The sequence below is a fragment of the Cheilinus undulatus genome, linkage group 11 (assembly GCF_018320785.1).
Source record: "Cheilinus undulatus linkage group 11, ASM1832078v1, whole genome shotgun sequence".
Taxonomy (NCBI): Eukaryota; Metazoa; Chordata; class Actinopteri; order Labriformes; family Labridae; genus Cheilinus; species Cheilinus undulatus.
In genome coordinates, this window is record NC_054875.1 from 40,263,320 (window position 1) to 40,285,858 (window position 22,539).

The 22,539-nt window shown below is 39.1% G+C and overlaps 1 protein-coding gene and 1 long non-coding RNA gene across 8 annotated transcripts in view; one reads left to right on the forward strand and one right to left on the reverse strand.

The window, feature by feature from the left end:
• The window catches only part of rapgef3 (Rap guanine nucleotide exchange factor (GEF) 3), a 53,525-nt gene that overhangs the window by 26,249 nt on the left and 4,737 nt on the right, over positions 1-22,539 (reverse strand). For 2 of the 6 annotated variants that reach the window (XM_041798944.1, XM_041798947.1), the window contains exon 2: positions 7,754-7,798. In XM_041798944.1, coding sequence (XP_041654878.1) covers positions 7,754-7,798 — 45 coding nt within the window. Of the gene's footprint in view, positions 1-7,753; positions 7,799-11,508; positions 11,593-18,085; positions 18,156-19,275; positions 19,717-22,539 lie in introns of those variants that run through there. The other 4 variants (XM_041798945.1, XM_041798949.1, XM_041798946.1 and 1 more) reach the window with 4 other exon arrangements.
• LOC121517285 overlaps positions 1-22,539 on the forward strand; it is a 52,185-nt gene that overhangs the window by 22,360 nt on the left and 7,286 nt on the right. The window contains exon 6 of one of the 2 annotated variants that reach the window (XR_005992547.1): positions 3,149-3,507. The exons of the other annotated variant lie outside the window; for it this stretch is intronic. This is a non-coding gene — a long non-coding RNA (uncharacterized LOC121517285). Of the gene's footprint in view, positions 1-3,148; positions 3,508-22,539 lie in introns of those variants that run through there. 2 annotated transcript variants of the gene reach the window in all.

Below are 22,539 nucleotides of genomic sequence, written 5' to 3' on the forward strand. Positions count from 1 at the left end.
CATGCAAACTCTGCACAGAAAAGCCCTGGCCCTGACCGTGAAGCGAACCAGCAACCTTCTTGCTGTGAGGCAACAGCACTAACCCCTGTGCTGCCGTGCTGCCCATTTGGTTTGATGATTGTTGTAATGGCATTCATCACACTGAAACAAGATTATCTTTTTAGTAATGTTAGCTTTAAGCAATGGGAGCCATCAGCTTTTAAAAACTCCAGACATTTTGGCTCGAAATAGAAAAAATGAATATGTGATACCAAAGGCCAGTTACCTCAAGGGTAGACAAAATCTAGGTCCAAAAACTGATGATGGATCACAGTGGCACTGAGGGTATAATGAGGGGAACTTGAAGTTAAATTAGCTGGCTGAGAAGACAGGTGGATGATGTGAGATGTGGTTAAAGATGAAACTGGTACCAAATTGCAGTGAGTAAATGCAGAAAATTGCACATTACCATTTGAGGTTTATTTTCTTAATCGAATATTAGGGCTGGGAAATTAATTGCAAATTAGATTAAATCGCAATACGGCCTGCTCCAATTTTCAAATCACAGAGAGTGACATATTTCCTTAACCGGAAATTTGTCAAAAAAAATAATAAAAATAAATAAATAAATAAAATAAAATAAACAAGTTTAATGCAATTTTGTTTTGCAGCAGCAGCAGAGATTTTATGTTCTACAAATTATGTAAACATTCAGGAGTCTTTTTTTAGAATTTTTACAGGAGTCCTACTCTTGTTTATATATATTTCTTTCTTAATCAAAACAAAAATAACGTAAAAATCCCCTTCAATCTAGCAATTGATATCAAATTTGCTATTAGAGCAAAAATGGCAACACTTTTCCCCCCAAAATTGTTTATACCCCTTGTTTTTTTAAATCTAATATAGCACAGGTTTTAATATAGAATAAATTAATGCTTGTGTCAAATGAACACAAGTTGAGGAACCTAAAAATAACTGCATTTTAAATCGCATTCGCAATACTGGGGAAAAAAATCGCAATTGGATTATTTTTGCAAATCATTCAGCCCTATCGGATATTGTGATGCGCATTGTTAGAGTGGGCCATGTTTTGTGTATTGCATCATGTTGTTATATCATGTAGCGTTATATACGGTCATTTCTTATCCTATCCTATCCTGTAGTATTGCACAATACTGTTTACCATATATTTCCTTTCCTATTCTCTCATATTGTATATCTCTGGTAATGTATGACATTGTTTCCTTTTCAGTCCTACTGCATCACATGGTATCATATTGTTAGAACATTCTATTGTATTGTATCCAATTATATCTTACTGTATGGTTCTTATCATATCGTTGTTTCCAATCATACCATGCTGTGTTGTTTCATATCCTATCCTACTGTATAGTATTGAATTTCACCTAATCATCTAGTTTCCTATTGTACCATGTTGTACTGTCATATTGTCGTATGGTATAGTTTCATGTCTTGTCATATTATTGTTTTAAATAATATCATTATATAATATTGTATGGTTCCTATCATATTGTACCCATTCCTATTCTATTCTATCTCATAGAATCATATGGTATAGTGTTATATCTGGTCCTGTCTTATTGTATTTCATGGTATGTTTCATATCTGTTTGTATTTCATTGTATTGGTTTGTATTCTTCCCCATCATATAGTATTGTGTCGTGTCATTTCATGTCATACCATATCATATGGTATAGTTTCAAATTTGGTCTTATTTTATAAATTTAACCCATATCATTGTTAATTTTGGCAGCTATTTAATTTTAGTCTTTAGTTGAAATGTTGTTTAGTTTTACTCACATTTTAGTCATTTCTGCCCTTTTTAGTTTTTGTCAGTTTTAGCTGATGAAAACTCAAAACATTTTAGTCTAGTTTTAGTCCATAAAAGGTCCTCACATTTTAGTCTTTACTTTTAGTCGAGCATTTATTTTCTTGCCTTTATCATTGCTCATCATGCCTTATTGTATCATATCATATTGCATCGCATCGCATTGTATCGTATAGTATCGTATCGTATCGAAGTGTATGGTGCACTTTCTATTCTATCATATGGTATCTAGTGGTATAGTTGAATACCTGGTCCTATCGTATTGCTTCATTTCCCGTTGTGTTGTATCACAGTGAATCGTATCATATCGTATCGTAAAGTATCGTATTTTATCGTATTGTATCGTATCTTATCGTAAAGTATCGTAAAGTATCGTAAAGTATCATATTATGAAGTGTTGTATCATATCCTATCGTGTCATATCGCAAAGTATCATAAAATATTGTATCGTAAAGTAAAGTAGCATATTGTATGGTAAAGTATTGTACCGAAAAGTATTGTATCGGAAACTACTGTATTGAAAAGTATCGTACTGTAAAGTATCTTATTGTATCGTAAAGTATAATATAGTAAAGTACTGTATCGTAAAATATGGTGTCGTAAAGTATCATATGGTGTAGTTTCATATCTGGTCCTGCTTTATAGAATTAACCTGAATCACTTTCCATAATATGGTTTTATGTTAGATTGTATCATACTGGATTGAATCATATCGTATCATATTGTATCGTATTCTGTCATGTAGTGTCATATGGTGCACTTTCATATCTGGTCCTGTTTTACTGTGTCTTATGGCACAGTTTCATATTTGATCCCATCTTATATTATTCTATGATGAACAAAGATCAGAGTTAGCTACCCCTTACATATTCTACCATGAGTTAGCCTGCTCTCTACATTACAATAATTAATAATTGAAAAAGTTATTATGATAAATTACTAACTAATAGGGTGCTGTCTGAGCCTAGGCACTGAATCCCTTACTACTTGGGTGCTCCTTTGTGGGGAGCAGCCCTTCTCTCTGTCATCTCTCCACTGGTGCATTTCCATAATGTCCTGGTGCATATGCACGATTTCAGCCTATGTGTGTAGCATCTTCAACAACATGTTGTAAAATCCAATTTTCTTTCTGAGGGATTGATAAAGTCTGTTTCCTTAACTTTGGTTATGTTTCAGAAGCTACAGAGCCTAAATTCCAAAGTTTAAAAGCTATTGTTGGTGTTTTCAGACGGCTGTACAGTGTGTAGTATGTGCTCTGTTTTGATGCATCTGTCATCGTGGCGTGGAATAATGATGATCTGCTCTCTGTCTCCTTTGTAGGCGAGACATTTCTCTGTTTCTTGCATTCTCGCTGACTTCAGTGGGCTGAGCTGTGTGAGAAGCAGCCTCAGATGAACACTGTGAGAGTTTGACGAGGAGCTTGGGGTGGAATACAGATACCTGACTTTTCCCCTCGCTCTGCGTGAGAAAAATACAGGACTGCACTTCTGTGGGCAACATTCCCATCCTGAAACCCATGACTGATAAGGGTAATATGTTTTTCCAGGCCTTAGATTAGGCCATTAAGATGTCAGACTTTTGTTACACTAATGAAAAATGATTTTCTTAATGAGACTAGAGGCTATTGAATGCATGATTAAGTTTCATTAATTTTACTTTAGGATGCAAATTCTCAGAGAAAAGAAGTTGTTGTTTCCCATAGCATGTGTTATTAAAAACAGTCTGTCTTGTACAGAGTTATCAGAACGCATGATGCTCATTAGTGACCTTAAAACCTGGGGCCGACATGTCCTGAGCAACCAAACAAAGCTGAGAGAGGTGAGCAACCCCTGCCTCCTGCAGGCACCATTACTCTATCTTCTCTCCCCAGAGCAAAACTCAATGTACAGGCATGCACTCTTTTGGTGCTGAAAGATGCTCTCTCCCTGAACCCACACAGAATTCACTTTCCATGTCCAGTGCTGTTATCAGTGTTTCAAATATTCTCTCCTTGACACACAGTTGGAGAAGCCGAGATAAAGCAAGGGGCCTGGGCTGGGTTAGGCAAGGTTCCTGAGGGTGGAGAGGGTCAATTAACCGAGAACCCTGAAGTGCCCTTTAGACTCCTTGTGACTGCTTGTCCCGCTAGGAATGTGTTTTTTTCAAGACTCGCTTCAGTAGTAACGCAGGATATTATAACAACAAAAGAACGAGTTCAGCAGTTTGGGAGGATGCAAACACTGCAACTCTGCATGATAGCAGAGGTCAGAACAGCTGAAAACCACGAGGCTTGAGGTTGTTGAAAGATTCAGCATTCAAGGCAACCAGTATCAGATAATGTTATCTAATAATGAGAAGTGACACAGATCAACTCTATCTGTTACTGTTATGGTCTTGAATAAAAACAATAGAGTAAATCACTTGACTTATCCTTGATACCAAAGCTAAAAACAAAACCAGTTTTGAGCAGCCATGTTTATCAAAAATATCAGTTTTCAATACTGTTGCTTTCTCATAGCTCCCATGGGATGGCTGGTTAATTCTTTATAGTTACATGTTTCCTTTGAAAACAGGAAGCTAGGGCAGCTAGGGAGGGATATGTAACCAACACTTCTGTTGTTTTCAGCACGAAATGCTTCCCATAGTTAGCAGTTATGGCTACCAGTTAGCTTACACGTGCAGTGTTATCTTCAGGGTGTTATCTCTATTCATAGATTCTACATAGAGATGTAGATTCTATGGATTGTCAGCATAAAAAGTATTCACTCCTGCCTTCCTGTGCCCACAAGGAAAGCCTGAGGGAGGTAAAAAAAGAGCAAAAAAAAACCCAACTCAGAGCAGAGCTGGCATCAGTGACAACATAATGACAATGATTAAGTCAGATGTAGCGTTATGGAGGAGCTGGGGTGGAGGAGGGTTTGCATTAAATATCTTGCAGACGGAGCAGCAAAGCGAAGCCAGGCTAAAGCAGCTTATAGGTCGTTTCCAACCAGCGCTCCATTTGAGTTCAGTACAGCACAGTTCGCATTTTTATGCGTTTCCATAGAGCAAAAGTCGGAAAGGGTCCCAAAAACACGACTCCTTCCGTCCAACTTTACGGCACCCATCTGTAGGGGACACCAATCATACATATCCGTCTCAGAAAGGTGGAGCTACACACACAACGATAGGGGTTTGCACTGATGCCACATCAGCGCACGGCACGACCGCTCGGCTCTGGGCTGCAAAACATGTAAGTCTCTGTGAGGAGCAGCAAAAACGGGAGAAGAACAGACTAATGTCTGCTTAAATCGATGATATTTTGACTCAACAGAGATCCACACTGTTTCCTAGTCTGTGGATATCTGATGTTCCTGATGTTTATCTCGACCTGATTTTAAGTTCACAAAGCAGAGCCTGAAGGCTCACATCAGCCTGGTCTATCCACGATGGATGTGAAACTAAATTAACGCTGAAGTTTTGTGAATACGAAGCCTTAGATCAGTTCATTCTCTGTATTGTAACTAGTTGTTCATCTACTTCTTACTTTAGGTAACTTGGAGCCAGGAGCCTTTTTTGCTGGGAGGCAACAGTGCTAACCCTTGTGCCACCTTGCAGTGGGGGTGCCCCCCAGGTCCATTTACCACTAATGCACTGCACAAGTGGTAAATGGACAGTCCACTGAGTGGCACCTCAAATGGACTTGAGTTTATATAACATTTCTAGTTGTGTGACAAACACCGCAGGTTACACTTATCATTCAGAAACTGATTACAAAGGCTGCTGTGTAGAGTGGCCATCAGTATTGGCTTAAGCCCATCCATAAACATCCATACACATTCACATATCACTGGTGCAGCAGTGGAAGGAAACTGGGGTTAGATGTATTGCCTCTGAGGGCATACTGACATGTGACTGTAGGGGCTGGGGGGTAGACCAACAACATCCTGGTTGGAAGACGACTGACTCCACTAACTGAGCTATAGTCTCCCCCTAATTTAGAACAACATCAGGGCCTATGGAGGTACTTGGCAAGGGCTCTAATGGGGTGGCGTCTATGTCCATGTGCCCCATATGAAGAGGCATGTTCCTTTCTCTCGCTGTCTGACTATCCAATGTCCTAGAAGCATAAAGAGCCAAAAGGAAAAAGCATAATGGAATTATTTTGATGCTGGTACTTCTTTACAACCAGAACTAATGTGTGATACTTTTCAAATGCTTACCATTGGGTACATTTAATACTATATTGTAGTGGTTCTCAACCTTTTCAGCCTGTGACCCCCAAAATAAACGTGCCAGAGCCCAGCCAAACTGGGGGCCCATGGAGGTCAGCAAAATCATAGTCTATTGTAAAGTTAAGCTGTGATATCCATATTTTACATTAAACCTGAAAAAACCCTTCTTATTAATGAAACAAATCTCTTTTTTAAATAATTTGCGTAGTATATAGCCTTCTTAGAAATATAAATCTATTGTGTTAAAAAAAACTAAAATGGGTTAAGATTTGAAAAAAAAAAGGGGTTAGTAATGGCAAAACATTGTGGAAAAGGTGGTGAAATTGGATCTTAAAAGTAGCAGAGATGGGTTAGAAGTGGCAAAAATGGCAAAAAATTGCCAAAAACAGCCAAAATGGGTATAAATAGTGGTAAAAGGGAATCAAAAAGTGGCTGAAAAGGCTTTAAATTGGCAAAAAGGGGTGGAAATCTGCGGAAATGGGAAGAGAAATTGATACAAACTGGTATAAAATGGGGTGAAATGGGGTTAATAGTGGTAATTATGGGTCAACAGAGGCAACATTTGGCTTATGTGGCAAGACCTGGTTTAGAAGTGGCAAAAACAGTCAGAGTGGTTTAAAATGGCAAAAATAAGTGTTAAATGGCAAAAATCTGTTTAAATTGGTGGGGAAAGAATTATGAAAACTGGTTAGAATTTGGCTAAATTGGTGTAAAGTGGCAACAGTGGAATTCAAAAAACATTAACAGTTTTTTTAGGGAATCTGGAGACCCCCTCTTAGTGTCTTGCGACCGACCCCAAGGTTGAGAACCACTGCTATATTGTATTGTGAGATGCTGGTTTCAGTACTAACAGAAGGGCCCACAGTTGCTTTGTTTCTCATATGCCCCTTTTCGACCGAGTTGGTGCTAGTGCTAGTTCCAGGCTAGTGCCTGGGTTAGCACCGGTTCTTTCTGTTTCCACCAACAAAGCACTGGCTCCTGTAGTTCCTGTAAACCAAACGGTGGTGGGCACAATACACATGTATGTGGGGAGGGGTGTAAAAAATATAGAAACCATTTCATTCCATGATAAATAAGTAAACGCCCAAGCACAGGATGAATCATCAACATATTTTTTACATTTATCAGAAATTACCAATGAAACAACGCCCTTTCAGCGACTGATGGAAAAATAGGTCATGGAGATAATCAGTTTAAGATGTGATTCTGTTTTGATTTCCTGGTTTTTTAAAGCTCCTGTGAGGAGTTTTAAGCTGGCTGTTAATGCACAGACTAATGATGATGACTTTATAATCCACAAGGGCAAAATAAGCCATTAGATGGAATATTCAGCATGACTGCAATTATTTATAACGTCTGTAAGTGTTGCAAAAAGGTAGGTAAGGTAGTATTTAGGGCTTTCTGCAGAAACAGCTGATGTTCAAATTTTTTAAAGCTGAGATTTATGTTTGACTCTTAAAAGCAGACTTTTCCTCAGAAAACACCACTTACAGGAAAAGATTAGCCAAAAGGTTATAGATACTGCTTTATTCACTGGCGCTGCCAAAGTCAACACAGAATGATGGGAAGTGCCCTACAAGAGCTTCAAGTTCCAGTACTCAGTGAAATCACACTCCTCCTCTTTTAATATGTGCAGGAGGAGTTTAAAAACACCAGTGAGAACATTCAAATACTCCTGTGACTGATGGGAGGTGACGTACTGCAGCATAGCTCACATCTTTGGCATACACACCTGCTTCATTGTGTCCTTTGGACCGAGGGCTTCTGGCAGCGGTGTCTGAGAAACAGAAAAGAGAGACGTTACCGCCATTGACCCATTTCTGCGTATCTTAAACCTCTGAGATAGAGCAGATAACTTTCTTTAAAGAAGCATTCCTGTGGAACAAGCCGGACTGGACGTGATGATAATCTGCAATCAAACAAACACAAAGCGCCAAGCTGGGCTGTCCTGATACACGTGTGTTATTTTCTTTCACACTGGGATGGAGGTCAACTCAAATACATTATCTCAACCTGTGCAGTGTTACCATTGTCTCCAGTATGATGTGGGTGGGTGTGATGAAGTGGGAGGAAAGAGGACAGACATCAGCACAGGGAAAAACACAGTCTGTTACCACGCTTTATTTAAGATGGCTGCTTTAACCACCACTATCCTCTTTTATTAAGACTTTAGAAAACAAGAATCAATGAGTGTGTGCACATGGACATGAGTGTTCCAGTTTTAATCTGTGTTTTTAAGGTATCCTGTTTTGGCTGGGCATTGAAAAGTACTTTAAAGGCTAAAAGGCAACAAATATTTGCTCAAAGAAGACTAAATTAGCAGGATATGTGTTGCTATATGAGCTAATGCATGAAAAAAACCTATAACCTGACATGCCAGGTTAACTACTACATACGGACATCCACTGCATCACATTCATCTGCAAAATCTTCCATAAAAAGCATCTGGGAAGGGCAGGGCAATAAAAAATTCTCATGAGGGGATTGTACAAATGTTCTGTCACATTCATTATGGACCAATCAGAGTGACAAAACAAAATGAGGCTGTACACATGCACAGCTCTGGTTGTCGCCTTATCTTACAGGCAGGTGCTGCTGTAGTTTTTGAACAGTGGATCTTGTTGGTGGAGTGAACACATCTCCATCCAGAGAGGCTTTCAGTGTGGCTCTTTACTCTTGTAGCGATAATGAAATGTGGCTCAGTTCTGATAAGCTGCCGCTTTATAATAGCTACGCCCAAGCCATTATATATACTGGCTTATGATACAGCTAAACCCTGCCTGTAGCTTCTTGGTCTCGTTGGCCCAGGGTCCAATTTTGATGGGCCTGCAGAAAACTCTAGAAATACAATTAAATATGGCCCACATTTGAATGTGGAGCTAGGGGCTGAGTCAGTGGCAGCTGGGGCCAAACAAGGCCCCCTGGAATCTTACTGGCATCCCTGAAAACCTGAAACTGATTGTTTTCCTTGTCAGCTATTAAATCGAGCGTTTAGCACGAGTTCATGAAGGCCACAGAGTCAAGCTCTTCCATGACCAGCTGATCTAATGCAAGCCCTCATCAGCTGACAGCCAGCTGATTTGCTCTAAGCATGCTATTGACCAAACACTCTCATTTAAACTGCTCTTGCCTGGCCATACTCTATCACTCTTTCTGCAAGCTGCTCTTGCCACCCTCCTCCACCCCAGCTCCTCCTTTATTCTGCTTCTGACATAATCAATGCTATACACCTCGCCTTGTGGATATTAAAGTGACCCCGATATCCTTATATATTTCCGTATGTGGAAAAAAGGTTGGACATCCCTGTCCTTGCTGATTAGTTTGGTCTGTTTTCAGACCTGGCCCAATCATTTCAGATTGGAGATTTGCAAGATGGATCTGCGTTGGCCAATCCATCTGCTTTTCAAGGTTAGAAATTCAAAGTGTTTATAGCTACATTTCTTTGTCATATGCCCATCTTTGCTGAAGTCATATGCCCAGCTATTAACAGCTGATTTCAAATATTCCCCCCCTCCCAGCTCCCACGGCCAATCACAGCTCTTTCTCTCAACACAGCGATCCATTTAAACATGATGTACTTCTCACTAATCCCTGCTTGCATTAATGCTGAAGCACCACGCTGCTGCTGCTGGTAAACCTTAACCTCCTCCACCCCAGCCTCCTCCTTTATAGCATAAAGCTTGTTGCACCCTTATTCAGATTCATGCAGTTATGGATTAATTGCCTTTTAACTAATTTTATTGTATTCAATTCACATTGCCATAAATGTATCCATCCATACGGGGGTTTCTAGCCCTGGCCTACCAGGAAAGTCAAAGCATGCAGCTTGACTAACCTGGGGAGCATCTTCTTAGCAGAGCCTTCTCTTCCAAGTAAAACTATAAGCCCATTTTACAATAAAAATGTTAACTGTATGACGAGTGTTCCTGAAGGAAGTATCAATTCCTGCAGATATCTTAGTTATAACAAGACTGGGCAATCCGAGAATTTTTAAAAGTGTGGCTCAGCCCATATGAGACCCATATAGGCCTCATCTCTAGATATCCAAGATTGGCTCTACTTGTAGTCCACATGGGCAATCACAGGCCTCTTTTGGTCTCATATTGGCTGATTCACACTTGCAGTTCACATGGGGAGTCACAGGTGAGACCACCATGGGACCCAGACAGTCCCACATGGGACGGATATAGCAACCCACATATTCCCCAAACTATTCCACAAATCAGAATAAAATGAAACAATGAAGATTGAGATCCGCTTTTATAAAACCTTACCACATGTACAAATATTCAACATTCCCATGTCTGTACTTGGGTCTAGGCTGTATTTCCTCTTTCTGGATTACATTTTTATGTCTTTATGATCCCTATCTCTCAGCTACTGTCGTCTACCTGTACTCCCAAGACAAAAGCTCTCAGTGGATTTAAATCACAGACAAATAAGGCCAGTTTCAATGCAATTAATGAGTTTAAGTATTTCCCTCCAAATCTGTTAGCTTGCAGGTGATTAGCTTGTCTTGCTTAGTCTGGATCCTTAGAAAGTGAGTAAAAACACACAAACAGGCACAGCAATTAGGGCTGCTAATGTGGCGAACCTCTGACAAACAGAACAATGGTATCTCTTCATACCTAGAGGAATTTTCTGTCTTTGTGTTGTGCTCATGCATTGTAAAAACAGCTCGCACAAACATTTTAAGTATGCCATCACACGTGGCTGAGACTCACACATACAGTCTGTCTGAATTGATCAGGAAGCTGCGATCCACTCCTCACATTGCTGATAAACATCTGTTAAGTGTCTCCAGGCTTTAAACAAAGAGACTTTGCAGATTGTTTTGTCTGCTCTGCTGTTCAGCTGGCTACGTCACAAGACCGCAGTCTGAACGGCACACTGCCAGCTGTTTTAGCTGACTCATAAAATAAAAGTACTGGCTCTTTATGTATGTCTGGTTGGTAATGGGACAGATAAACATAACAAACCATATAATTTTGGTTGAAATGAAAGTATATTTGTCTGAATATGACTCTATAAAAGCGCATATAGCAGAGTTAATTACAGTTATCGCCCAACCAAAATGGCATGTACTCCCTGTGTAAAAACAAGTCCTTCCTGCTCTGAATACAGACAGGAAACTTTACAATAGAATGATTTAGTTCTGCTTAGTCTCCATGTCTAATGTCATCTCCTTATGATGACGACAAAAATGAGCTGACTGTCAGAGATGTCTGCACGTGCGCTCTCAGAGAAGGGATTAGCGAATGCCTCAGTGCCAGTTTAATCGTGCTTATAGTTGCTATTTCACCTCAATGAGCAGGGAGACTGAAGGGCAATTTGGAAAAATGGAAGTCAATCCATGGATGGATACAAATGAACCTTGTTATTCATAATTATCACATGACAGCAGCCATCTTTCACTGACATCATACTTTGGCTGAAAGCTCAAAGAAAGTTAAAATTGAAAGTTGAATTGAGTCCTGGCCAGCTTACCTTATTGATGGACATATTTGTTGCATTTAGATTGATCAGCAACTGAAAAACATCAATAGAAATGTTCCAGGGGGGTAACAGGGTCTATTTGAAGATAAAAATACTTTAAAACAAATTAGGTACCAGCTTACTGGTTTCAACAGCAGTAAAATCCAACCAGTTCTCTTATAACAAAAATATGACTTAAATTTTGGTCAAAAAAGAGATAAACAGTGATTTTTATATCCTTTTCAACCTCAACCCTTTTAATACAACACAAATATAATATGTGTCCTGAATTTGATTCTGCAACACGTTCCAAAAAAGTTTGGTCAGAGGCAAGAAAATACTGGGAAATATGTGGAATATGTGGAAATGCTCACAGTAACACCTGCAACATTCCACTGGTGAGTAGTAATAGTACCATGATTGGGCATGAAAGGAGCACTCATGAAAGACTCAGTCATTCAAGGTTCTCCTCTTTGTTAAAGACTGCATGGGTAAACAGTCTGTTTGCACATCAAACTCCTTGCAAGTGCACAACAGTTTAATGTGCACTTACAAAGAGATTAGAGATTTCACCATCTACAGTCCATAAACTATGAAAAGATTCAGAGAATCTGGAAATAAGGGGCATTATTTCTATTTGCTAAATGTCAGAATAATGAAAAAAATGATTTTTTTCGACAATTTTTATTACTTTTCTCAAAGTCAGAAGTTTACATACACTAAGATTACTATGCCTTTAAACAATTTGGGAAAGCCCAGATGATGATGTCATGTCTTTGGAAGCCTCTGATAGGTTTATTGACAACATTTGAGTTAATTAGAGGCACACCTGTGGATGTATTTTAAGGCACACCTGAAACACACTGCTTCTTTGTGTAACATCATGGGAAAATCAAAAGAAATCAGCCAAGATATCAGGAAGAGAATTGTGGACTTGCACTAGTCTGGTTCATCCTTGGGTGCAATTTCCAGATGCCTGAAGGTGCCACGTTCATCTGTTCAAACAATTATACGCAAGTATAAACACCATGGGAATGTCCAGCCATCATACCGCTCAGGAAGGAGACGGGTTCTGTGTCCCAGAGATGAATGTGCTTTGGTCCGAAAAGTGCATCTCAACCCAAGAACAAAAGCAAAACACCTTGTGAAGATGCTGGCTGAAGCTGGTAAGAGTGTGTCATCATCAACAGTCAAACGAGTCCTGTACTGACATGGGCTGAAAGGCCACTCTCCCAGGAAGAAGCCATTACTCCAAAAGAAACATAAAAAAGCCAGATTACAGTTTGCAAATGCACACAGGGACAAAGACCTTCATTTTTGGAGACATGTTCTGTGGTCTGACGAAACTAAAATCGAACTTTTTGGCCATAATGACCATCGTTACATTTGGAGAAAAAAGGGGGAAGCTTGCAAGCCTGAGAACACCATCCCAACTGTGAAACATGGGGGTGGCAGCATCATGTTGTGGGGTTGTTTTGCTGCAGGAGGGACTGGTGCACTTCACAAAATAGATGGCATCATGAGGAAAGAACATTATGTGGAAATACTGAAGCAACATCTCAAGACATCAGCCAGGAAGTTAAAGCTTGGGCACAAATGGGTTTTCCAAATGGACCATGACCCTAAGCATACTGCCAAACTGGTTACAAAGTGGCTTAAGGATAACAAAGTCAATGTTTTGGAGTGGCCATCACAAAACCTGATCTTGATCCCATTGAAAATTTATGGGCAGAGCTGAAAAGGCATGTGTGAGCAAGGCGGCCTAGAAAACTTGGCTCGGTTACACCAGTTCTGCCAGGAGGAATGGGCCAAAATTCCTGCAAACTATTGTGAGAAGCTTGTGGAAGCATATCCAAAACATTTGACCCAAGTCATACAGTTTAAAGGCAATGCTACCAAATACTAATGAAATGTATGTAAACTTCTGACTCTCAAGAAAATAATAAAAAAATATCTAAAAAATGATCTCTCTCATTACTCTGGTATTTAGCAAATAGAAATAATTTTGGTAATCCTAATTGACCAAAAACAGGAAAAGTTTAATCTGATTTAATGATAGACGGTGAGAAAAAAAAGTTTATGTGCCTTTTTATATAGTGTATGTAAACTTCTGGTTTCAACTGTGTATATATATATATATATATTTTTTTTTTTAATCAAATTACAGATACTTTAAAAGAAAAGAATACAACACACTGGTTGACATACTCCGGTCCCAGTTTTTTGGGAACATATTACAGGTACAAAATTTAGGATATGTGGATATCTCCCAAAAAGCAGAATTTATCAGTTTGGGCATTTAGTATATGATGTCTTTGTCCTGTATTTAATTGAATTTAGGTTAAAGGATTTGCAAATCACTATATTCTGTTATTGTTAATTTAACACAGTGTTCCATCTCTTCTGGATTTAGGGTTAACACCTCTTTTTATTTTTTCCTAAATATGACTCCGTGTGTCACATATTTCCACTACCCTAAAGCTGTTGAATAATCCAGAAGCTGTAAATTAACAACAGTTTGTCAGAATCTCTCAAATTTACGATTTCTATGCCTGGGAAACAGCAGCATGACGTCATTGCAGCAGGTGAGCTTCCCTCTCTGAGGGGCGGATCAGAGAAATACGATCACTGTACAATGAAGTGAAATGAGGCACAGCTTTTATGCCAGTAAATCACAAATAATCCTCTCAAGTATGTGAGCAATGGCGGGCTATTGTGTTTAGCGATTTCATGATAAGATTGATTTTTGTATGCTGTCATCTTCGGCAGTGTAAATCTTGGGATTGACCTATAATGCGTCAGTGTGATGAGTAATTCACCTGAATAAACACAAACTCACCTGATGCACAGACATTGCATTGTGTGACATTTGGGAGTTTAACATAGGGATTAATAAAATCAGGTTGTCAGGTCAGTGTTAAACGCCAAAACTAAACTGTCAGTTAGATTTACAGCTTATTCCAGTTTAACCTTTTGAGCAGCTTTGTGAAAAACATGGCGCTGATATTTGGCTTTCAACAGCGGGAAGTTGAGAAGGCGGCTTGTAGAGATTTACAGTCATCTTTGACCTATTGATACTTAAAAGTCAAGTAAATTTAGAACTTGAGAGCCTCACCGCCACTCTCTGTCTTCCTGTGACTTGGAAACAATTACCTCCCCCTTTGTGTATTCTTCACTACAAACTCACATAAACGGAGGGGGCGTGTGCTGCAGGGGAACAATACACTATTAATAACTAGACTTTGATTTAAAAAACCTCTGTGTTTGTTACCATCTTGTGTCCCCACACCGGAGCTGCTAAAACAATAGAGAAATCCACTTCAGTCCACTAAAAGCATTCTTGGAATATCTGCAGGCTGCTGTTTTAAGGGGGTTTAACAGTGTCACAGTGTAGGTGAGGAGAAGCCAGGCTAACTCGTCTGTCACTTTAACACATTCTGTTTTAGAACAAATTGTATTTAATTTGCCTGCAGAATGGATGGCTGTTGCTCTTTAACAAAAAGCTTTTAAGGCTATTAAACCTCCATGTGTCAGACGCTCGGTTTCAGCTAATTTGCACAACAAATTATGGTTATGGGTTTTTAGATTCATCAGTGTTCCCCAGCAGTCATTTCAGACTCAGATGGAATTTACAGAAAGCAAATGCCATCTCTGAGTTTGTGTTTTGTGGTAATGATCTGTTTGAGCAATACTAAATGAAGATACCTCACAATTAAATGTTGGTGGCATACAAATGGGGGTGATAATGAGTTACAGGGTGATAAGCATGGTGACCATGGTGGCGTTTAGTGGTTACGGGTATAGTAGTGCTCAATCTTACAGTATCAAGGTACTTTAACTTAACTTGAAATTTTCAGTGTTATGCTAAATATATTAGCATTGGGATATCTACTTATGATTTGGATATTCATATCTTTCAGTCACATAACCGTGCAGAGTAACCTTGCAAAGGAGATGGATTTGACTGTCTTCAGGTTTATCCTTCTTGAAAAGCTCCAATCTACAATATCTATGCTGAACTGACAACGGCTCGGACTAGAGATGCAGGTGGTGCGCTGTTCATAAACCAGGCTATAATGCTCTTTTTAACTGTGATGAACCTCTGGCCTCTAGCGGTCGCTGTAAATTCAGTTAATAGCCGCTGCCTTCCTGTCTGAGCTTTCCCCGGCACTTCACCGGACGTAAGTATGAGAAGCTTAGCTGTTAGCATGTAGTAGGAACAGCCCGGTATGAGTTTTTTAAGTATAAAAATGGAAATAAAATGGCTGTGGAGGATTGAACTCATGTATAACTACTTAACCGAAGTGATAAAAAGCCACATATCAAGGCAGGATATTAATCTGCAAAGTGGAACGAAGGCTGGCAGAGCTAGCTGCTAATGCTAGCCATGCTCGACAGAGTATACCAGGCTAACATCACACCTGCTGACATAATGACCTTGTGAGGAATTTAACTGTTTTCTAAGGATTTTCTCCAGTTTAGACTAGAAGGTGAAACTTAATTTAAATGGGTGTTTAGCCGAATGGGGACATAGATGCCTGAGAACTTCCTAAATTTGGACCAATCAACTTAATTTGAGGAGAACATGGCAGTACCTCCAGGCATGATTGTGGCTTCCTGATCCATCCATAATCTATGTAGACGCATGTTTGCACATGCGCGGTTCAAATCGGGTTTCTGGGATGGATCGGGTAGCCACAGTGGTACAGTAGCTACTACTCGAAGCTGTTAGCAATGGTTGCCTCCAGTATAGCTGTTAGCTTGAATGTAACTATAGTATAGCAACAGTTTCATCAGAATTGGACCACATTTATTTATTAATAAAGAGCAAAGAACAGCACTGAAAGCTTTTCATGACAGAAATAATGTTTTTGCTCTTCTGATGACCTCTTCCAGCATGAGTTTGCAATAGTTATGGGCAGGGTTTAGTTGTACTGTAAGCAGGTGTATACAATAGCAAACATCACGGAAGCATTTAGCTTGAATGTAGCTGTAGAAAAGCAGCAGTTTAATCAGACCTTGACCACATTTCTTAATTAAAACAAGGGCAGAAGACGCTTTGGCATGGATTTAGCCGAAGATACGCGTTCGCCGTTCAAACACTACAGTAGTGCCAGCCTGTTTAGCTCAGGTTAGCATTGGAGCTGCACATGTCTATTACCTCATTTTGTCTTGTCACTCTAATTGGCCTGTCATGAATGTGACAGACAGAACATCCATCCAATCTTCTTCTGCAAATTGTTTTTAAAAGTCCTGCCCTTCCCAGACATGGGCGGTTTCCCAGATGAATGTGAAATCTATCCTATGACATGGATGTATGAGTCTATCTGGCATGCCAGGCTACAGTATGTGCAGAGGAAACATGCTTTTGTCCAAAGCAATCTGAGAGTAAGTACAACAGAAATACTGTAAGATTATTGTAGGAGAACTCTCTTCTTTGCTATTATCTATTCACTATAGGCTTCTCTCTGGGTTTCTTTTCTCAGATAAGGTCCTGTATAGGGATGCACAATATTATCGGCATCTTTATCAGCAGATATCCACCAAAAAAAGTTAAATATCAGTATGGGTAATTCTGAAAATTTCAGCCTATATTTACAGCCAGTGATACTGGCCGTACGTATTGGCAGTATAAATCATAAAGCACCCTTAAATATTGGCAAATTGTCAACCACACAATCAGGTGGTTGCCCAGGGCGCCGCACACTCAAGGGGACCCATCATGAGCCCTGAACATTTTTAAAAAGCCTCAAGCATAAAGTCAGCACAGCTCAACTAAACCTCACTGGAGACACTTGGTGTTCTTTTAATATTAAAAATGCGAGTTGAAATGGTAATTTCGGCATATCAGACATTGACAAAAATCCAGTACTGTTCATCCCTGGTTCAGTAATGCCGGGCTCGCCTCCTTATTGGTAAGTGCATTAAGTTGAACAATGACTTTCTTTCATTAGAATAAAAATAAAACTGGCTAGAACACACAGGTGGCAACTGAGACTGTCAGCTTCTCTACAGTGTACAGCAGCAGGAAGCGGCTCTCACCGTTCCATGACGTCATGTGAAAGCTGTGAATTGTAGGCTGCTTATCAGTGAAATTTATTAGAGAACCATTGGCAGAAATGTCAAAGTCTATGTCTTTAGTGCTGTTGACTTGTGAGCTGTGCCATAAATTTTTGGCCACAAAAAGAGGTACAAAAATACTGTTCATGCTTTTATACTGATATGGATCAGAAATACAATAAAGTAAGGTATTTTAGATCATGAGCTATACTGGTTTTCCTTTAAGACAATGGTTGGCAATTCCATGGAGCGTCATGCTTAAAGAGGCGGCTAGTTATGGTCATTTATAGGCATCCATGAAACATGAGGTATGTGTAGAGTATGTCTAAAACTACTTTAGTGATTTAGGCTAGGGATGCACAGATGCATCTGTTCCAACATCTGTATTGGCCATAATCGACTCTTGGCCTTCTGGAAATAATGCGGGCCTGAACCAATGTTAGCAGCAAATGTTTATCTGTAGTGTTACAGCAATTTCATGCAGGCATCGAGCACACCTAATGGCTGATTCAGAGATGAGATGTATTACTGGGCAGAAGAAGAGATCTGTCGGACAAACTGAAGTGTTCTGTGATGAACATGAGAGAACATTGTAGGAACTGTAAACAAAACAAAACAAAACAAAAAAAACATTGGTGTCATTAAGAGCCATCTAATAAACTGATTTAAATCAGCATCAGCCCTGATTCTGACAATCTGCGCATCTCTAAGACATGATTTTTGAATCTAAAAAGGGCCCAACTATATCACCAAAATCAGGCAAATATGGTTAGATAAATCTGTGCAGACATACTGACATTATAACTTGATGGATTTTGTGTGGTAAAACGACATGCAATACATGAAAACATATGATTTGTGGAGGGATACTACTCCAGAAGTGAGCATATATTTTCACATTTTTAAGTTGCACCTTACCTTGAGCCTTGTAAAGTATTTAGATGTGCTATATTTGAATTATGATGATGTTGTAAGAGGTGATGTGCAAGTACTGCTGGGTATTTGGGTGTCTGTATTTCAGATATGGCTGTACTGCAGTTCCCAGGCTTTGCAATCTAAAAATGATGCTGCAGAATATTCTGCTCACTCACTATGACTGCTTTTACCAACACTGGGAAAGGCCTGATACTGGCTAATGCTCAGGGACTCCAAATTACTTAAATGCCAGTCTATGCTTCACTTACTTTTAACTTTAAATGTTTATTAGGAACACTTTGACACATGTGACTCTTTGTGTTTAATTAATATCAAATTAACTGTGAACTACAGTGATTTCATGCTTTTAGATTTTTATTTCTTATGCTTTTTACATGCTGATTTAAAGTTGAGAAATAAAGTATTAAGTAAGCAATATTAGTTAACTGCTTTGCAGATAAGGACCATTAAACAGAGATTAAGCTTTTTTGTCTCACTTGTTATGGTCCAACAACAAAATATAGAGCGCTATAAAGGGAAATTCTGCATTAAAAGGATGTCTACTGGTGCCAAAATACTCATTTAAGTACCTTTAGGTGTCATAGATTTTAACTTTTACTAGAGCTCAATCTACATTTATAGAAGCAATCATACCACTGATCAAAATAAAATTGATGAGGCATTACTATCGTGATCATCCTCGTGTGTCACAGTCTGTTTAACTATACAGAGTACATCCTCGTGCCAGATCTCCCTGACATACTCCACAGTTTGTTCTCTAAAGTAAAGATGAAAACAGCATACCCAGCTGATGCCTCGGATGCTCGGTGTTTCCACTGAGAATCGGTCCGGGAACACTCGGTAATTGTGAGTCCGAAACAGATGCATCTTGTCTCAGATCAAAACAACCGACGAACAACTTTCCCAATCAGGAGATCTCTGCCTGCAGACATTATTCACTCACAGCCCGAGAAGACCGAGCCACAAGACCCTCTTGTTATTGTACAACGAAGACACTGTCAGCAGCTCGGAACTCCGCATTTTGTCCTCAGAAATCCTCTCGAGCTTCCCCTTCTTCGTCCCCGCATCCAGAGTGCCTCTACCTCTCCAGACGTGTCCTCTCACTGTGCAGTGCGTAATAACGCTCGGCCATGCTGCAGCACAGGCGCACTGCTGTGCTGCATGTGTGCGCTTTCCCTTCGCCTCTGGGCAGGAACTACCCGGAGTCACCACACTGACGGTCTCTCAGGGAACTTTTCACCGCCTAATTACTCGCCTTTGGTTTGTTTAGCGTGACATCACTGAGACGCGCGTGTGTGGACAGGTGACAGGTGCACGGTGAACATTTTGTTGGTTCGTAGACAAGTCTGGACTTGTTTCATCAATCACAAAACCCCTACTCAAGAACACTTTTAATTAAAATGCTAATCAAATCAATTATCTTATTTTACCCTATTGCCTTTTAAACTTGCAGAAACCTCCAGTACAGTGGTTCTCAAGGGGTGGGTCAGGGTCCAAAAGAGGGTCGCAGTACTGCTTTCATGCTCTATTGGAAAAAGTGGCAAAAAGACTGTATAAACAATTGGACAAAACCTTTGTGTCATCTGGTTACATAAGGGGGCTTTTGGCTCCAGTCTGCTGTGGTTGCAGTGTTGTAAACTCTGTCTCAGTTAGACTAAGATCTACCAGGAAACAAAGAGATGGAGCTGAAGACGAACTGCTACAGCACGCTAGCTTGCAAGCATAACAGCCATGCCACATATAATGCATCAATCATGTTTCTCAAAACAGAAAAGGGAAGTTATAAAAGGAAATGCACATCCGAACAGAATGTGACTGTGAATCACTCAGAGGACAAGATTTATTTTTTCATCAGGCAGAAAAAACATTTTTTCTTCTTGAAAAAAACAAACTGCCATTTTTACATGCATGTGATTGCTGGTGCTTCTAGCCACCTTGAGGTGGACACTTGAAGGACTGCAATTTTTGCACTTCCCCATTGGCTTCACTTTGATCAGGGAAGTTGCCACTAAAGCAAAAAGTCTTAAATGTATGGAATACGCAGGCTACCAAGCTTACATTTTGTTTGACTCAGTCTGTTCGTGATAATAAGTACATTTTGTTTCTTTATCTCCTTTTGCAATGATAACAAAGCTGTTCATAGAAAACACCTACAATTTAAGAACCCTTAAAAATAATCAATACTAACTTGTCATCCTGAGAAAAAAGAAAACATAAAATGTGTGTATGCAAGTTTGTTTTCGTCAACACACAATGTAAAATTCTGCCACCAGGGGCTCTCAACCAAAACAATAGCACAATATGATGAGTACAGACTAGCACTGCCCATCTCCACTATTTACGTCTTATTTTGAATTGACAACTGTTCAATTGAAACAGCACCTCATAAGGAAATTGTACACATGCCCTTTGTGTGAATGTGGAAGTGTTCTTTTAAATGCATTTCTCCCAGAATCAGTGTTACAGAGGTGAGATTATGCAATTGAATTTGCAACCTATTGCAGACTCCATGAAAAGATGTTATAAAGTTAAGAATTTCTCTGTCTTTCAACGCTTTAGAAAACATTTGAGATACTTTAAAGCTTAGATATTTCAGTGCAAAAATTCTAAATTTTTTTAATCTTTCAGTCACTTTTTTATAATCCAGTGTCCAAACTTCAGACCTTTCACTAAATGACTTTGAGAGGTTGAAAATTCTCAGACATTCTCACTGTGGTTTCTCACTGAGGAGGCGGTGTTGAGTCCTGAGGCTAGACCAGCAGAGAACCACTGACCAGACTTAATGGTAGATAACCATTGACCTGTATGTGATGTTTTGTATTGTTCATTGTCTAGCAGATTTTCACGTTTTGCATTTAAAATTCCTTTAACTTTAGATTTTGCTGTTCTGAAAACGTAATACTTGTTATCATGACTGCTTTATTACCTTTTTAAAACTACAACTACCAATACTATTGCTCCTGAATTACTACTAAGAATAATGATGATGAACAGAAGAAAGAGAAGGAGAATCATGCAATGTAAAGGTTTTTGTTGTTTTTAAAATTGTAGCAACCATAACTACTACATTGCAACACTACAACAAAGATTATGACAACTAATGTTGCTCCTACTACCACTTCTACCAACAATAATGGAAATATATGATGTAAACAATATTATAACATGATGAACAAATGCACAGTTTGCTAAAACTCAAGACTGAGGCACTTAATGTTGTGTATTAGAAAGATCTTGTGCAATATGAATAATGTGCAATATGCTGCATGCAATTGGTGTGTCTTTAGATGTAGATTTGTTGCTACTGTTTTTCATTTATCAGTACTTCTGAGGCAACTTGATGTGTGAAGCACATGCAGTCCAAGATTAATTTTCCCATGGGGACAATGAGGGGGATCGTATGGTATGGAATCGCTTCATATCATATTGTATTGTATCCCATCACATCGTATCGCATCATATTGTATCATATGGTATCGAATCATATTGTATCAAATGGTATCATATAGTTTCATATCCTATCGTATCATATGGTATCATGTGGTATATCATATTGTAACATATCATATCGTATCATATGGTATTGTATTGTATCGCGTTGCATCGTACTGTATCGTGTTGTATTGTGCATTGTATGATGCATTGTTTCGCGTCATATTGTATCGTATCGTATTGTATCGTTTCGTATCACATTGTATTGTATTGATTGTACTGAATCGCATCGTATCATATCGTATCATATTGTTTTGCATTGTATAACATCGTATCTCTTTGTATCGTATCATATAGTATTGAATCGTATCACATTGTATTGTATTGTTTCGCTTCGTATCGTATCGTATTGCATCATATCACATGGTATTGTATCGAATGTACTGTATCGCATAGTATCACATAGTATCATATAGTTTTGCATCCAATTGCATCCTATCCCATCCTATCCCATCGTATTGTATGGTATGGTATCATATTGCATCGTATTGTATCGTATCATATTGTACTATATTGCATTGAATTATTTCGCATCGTATCATATTATATTGTATT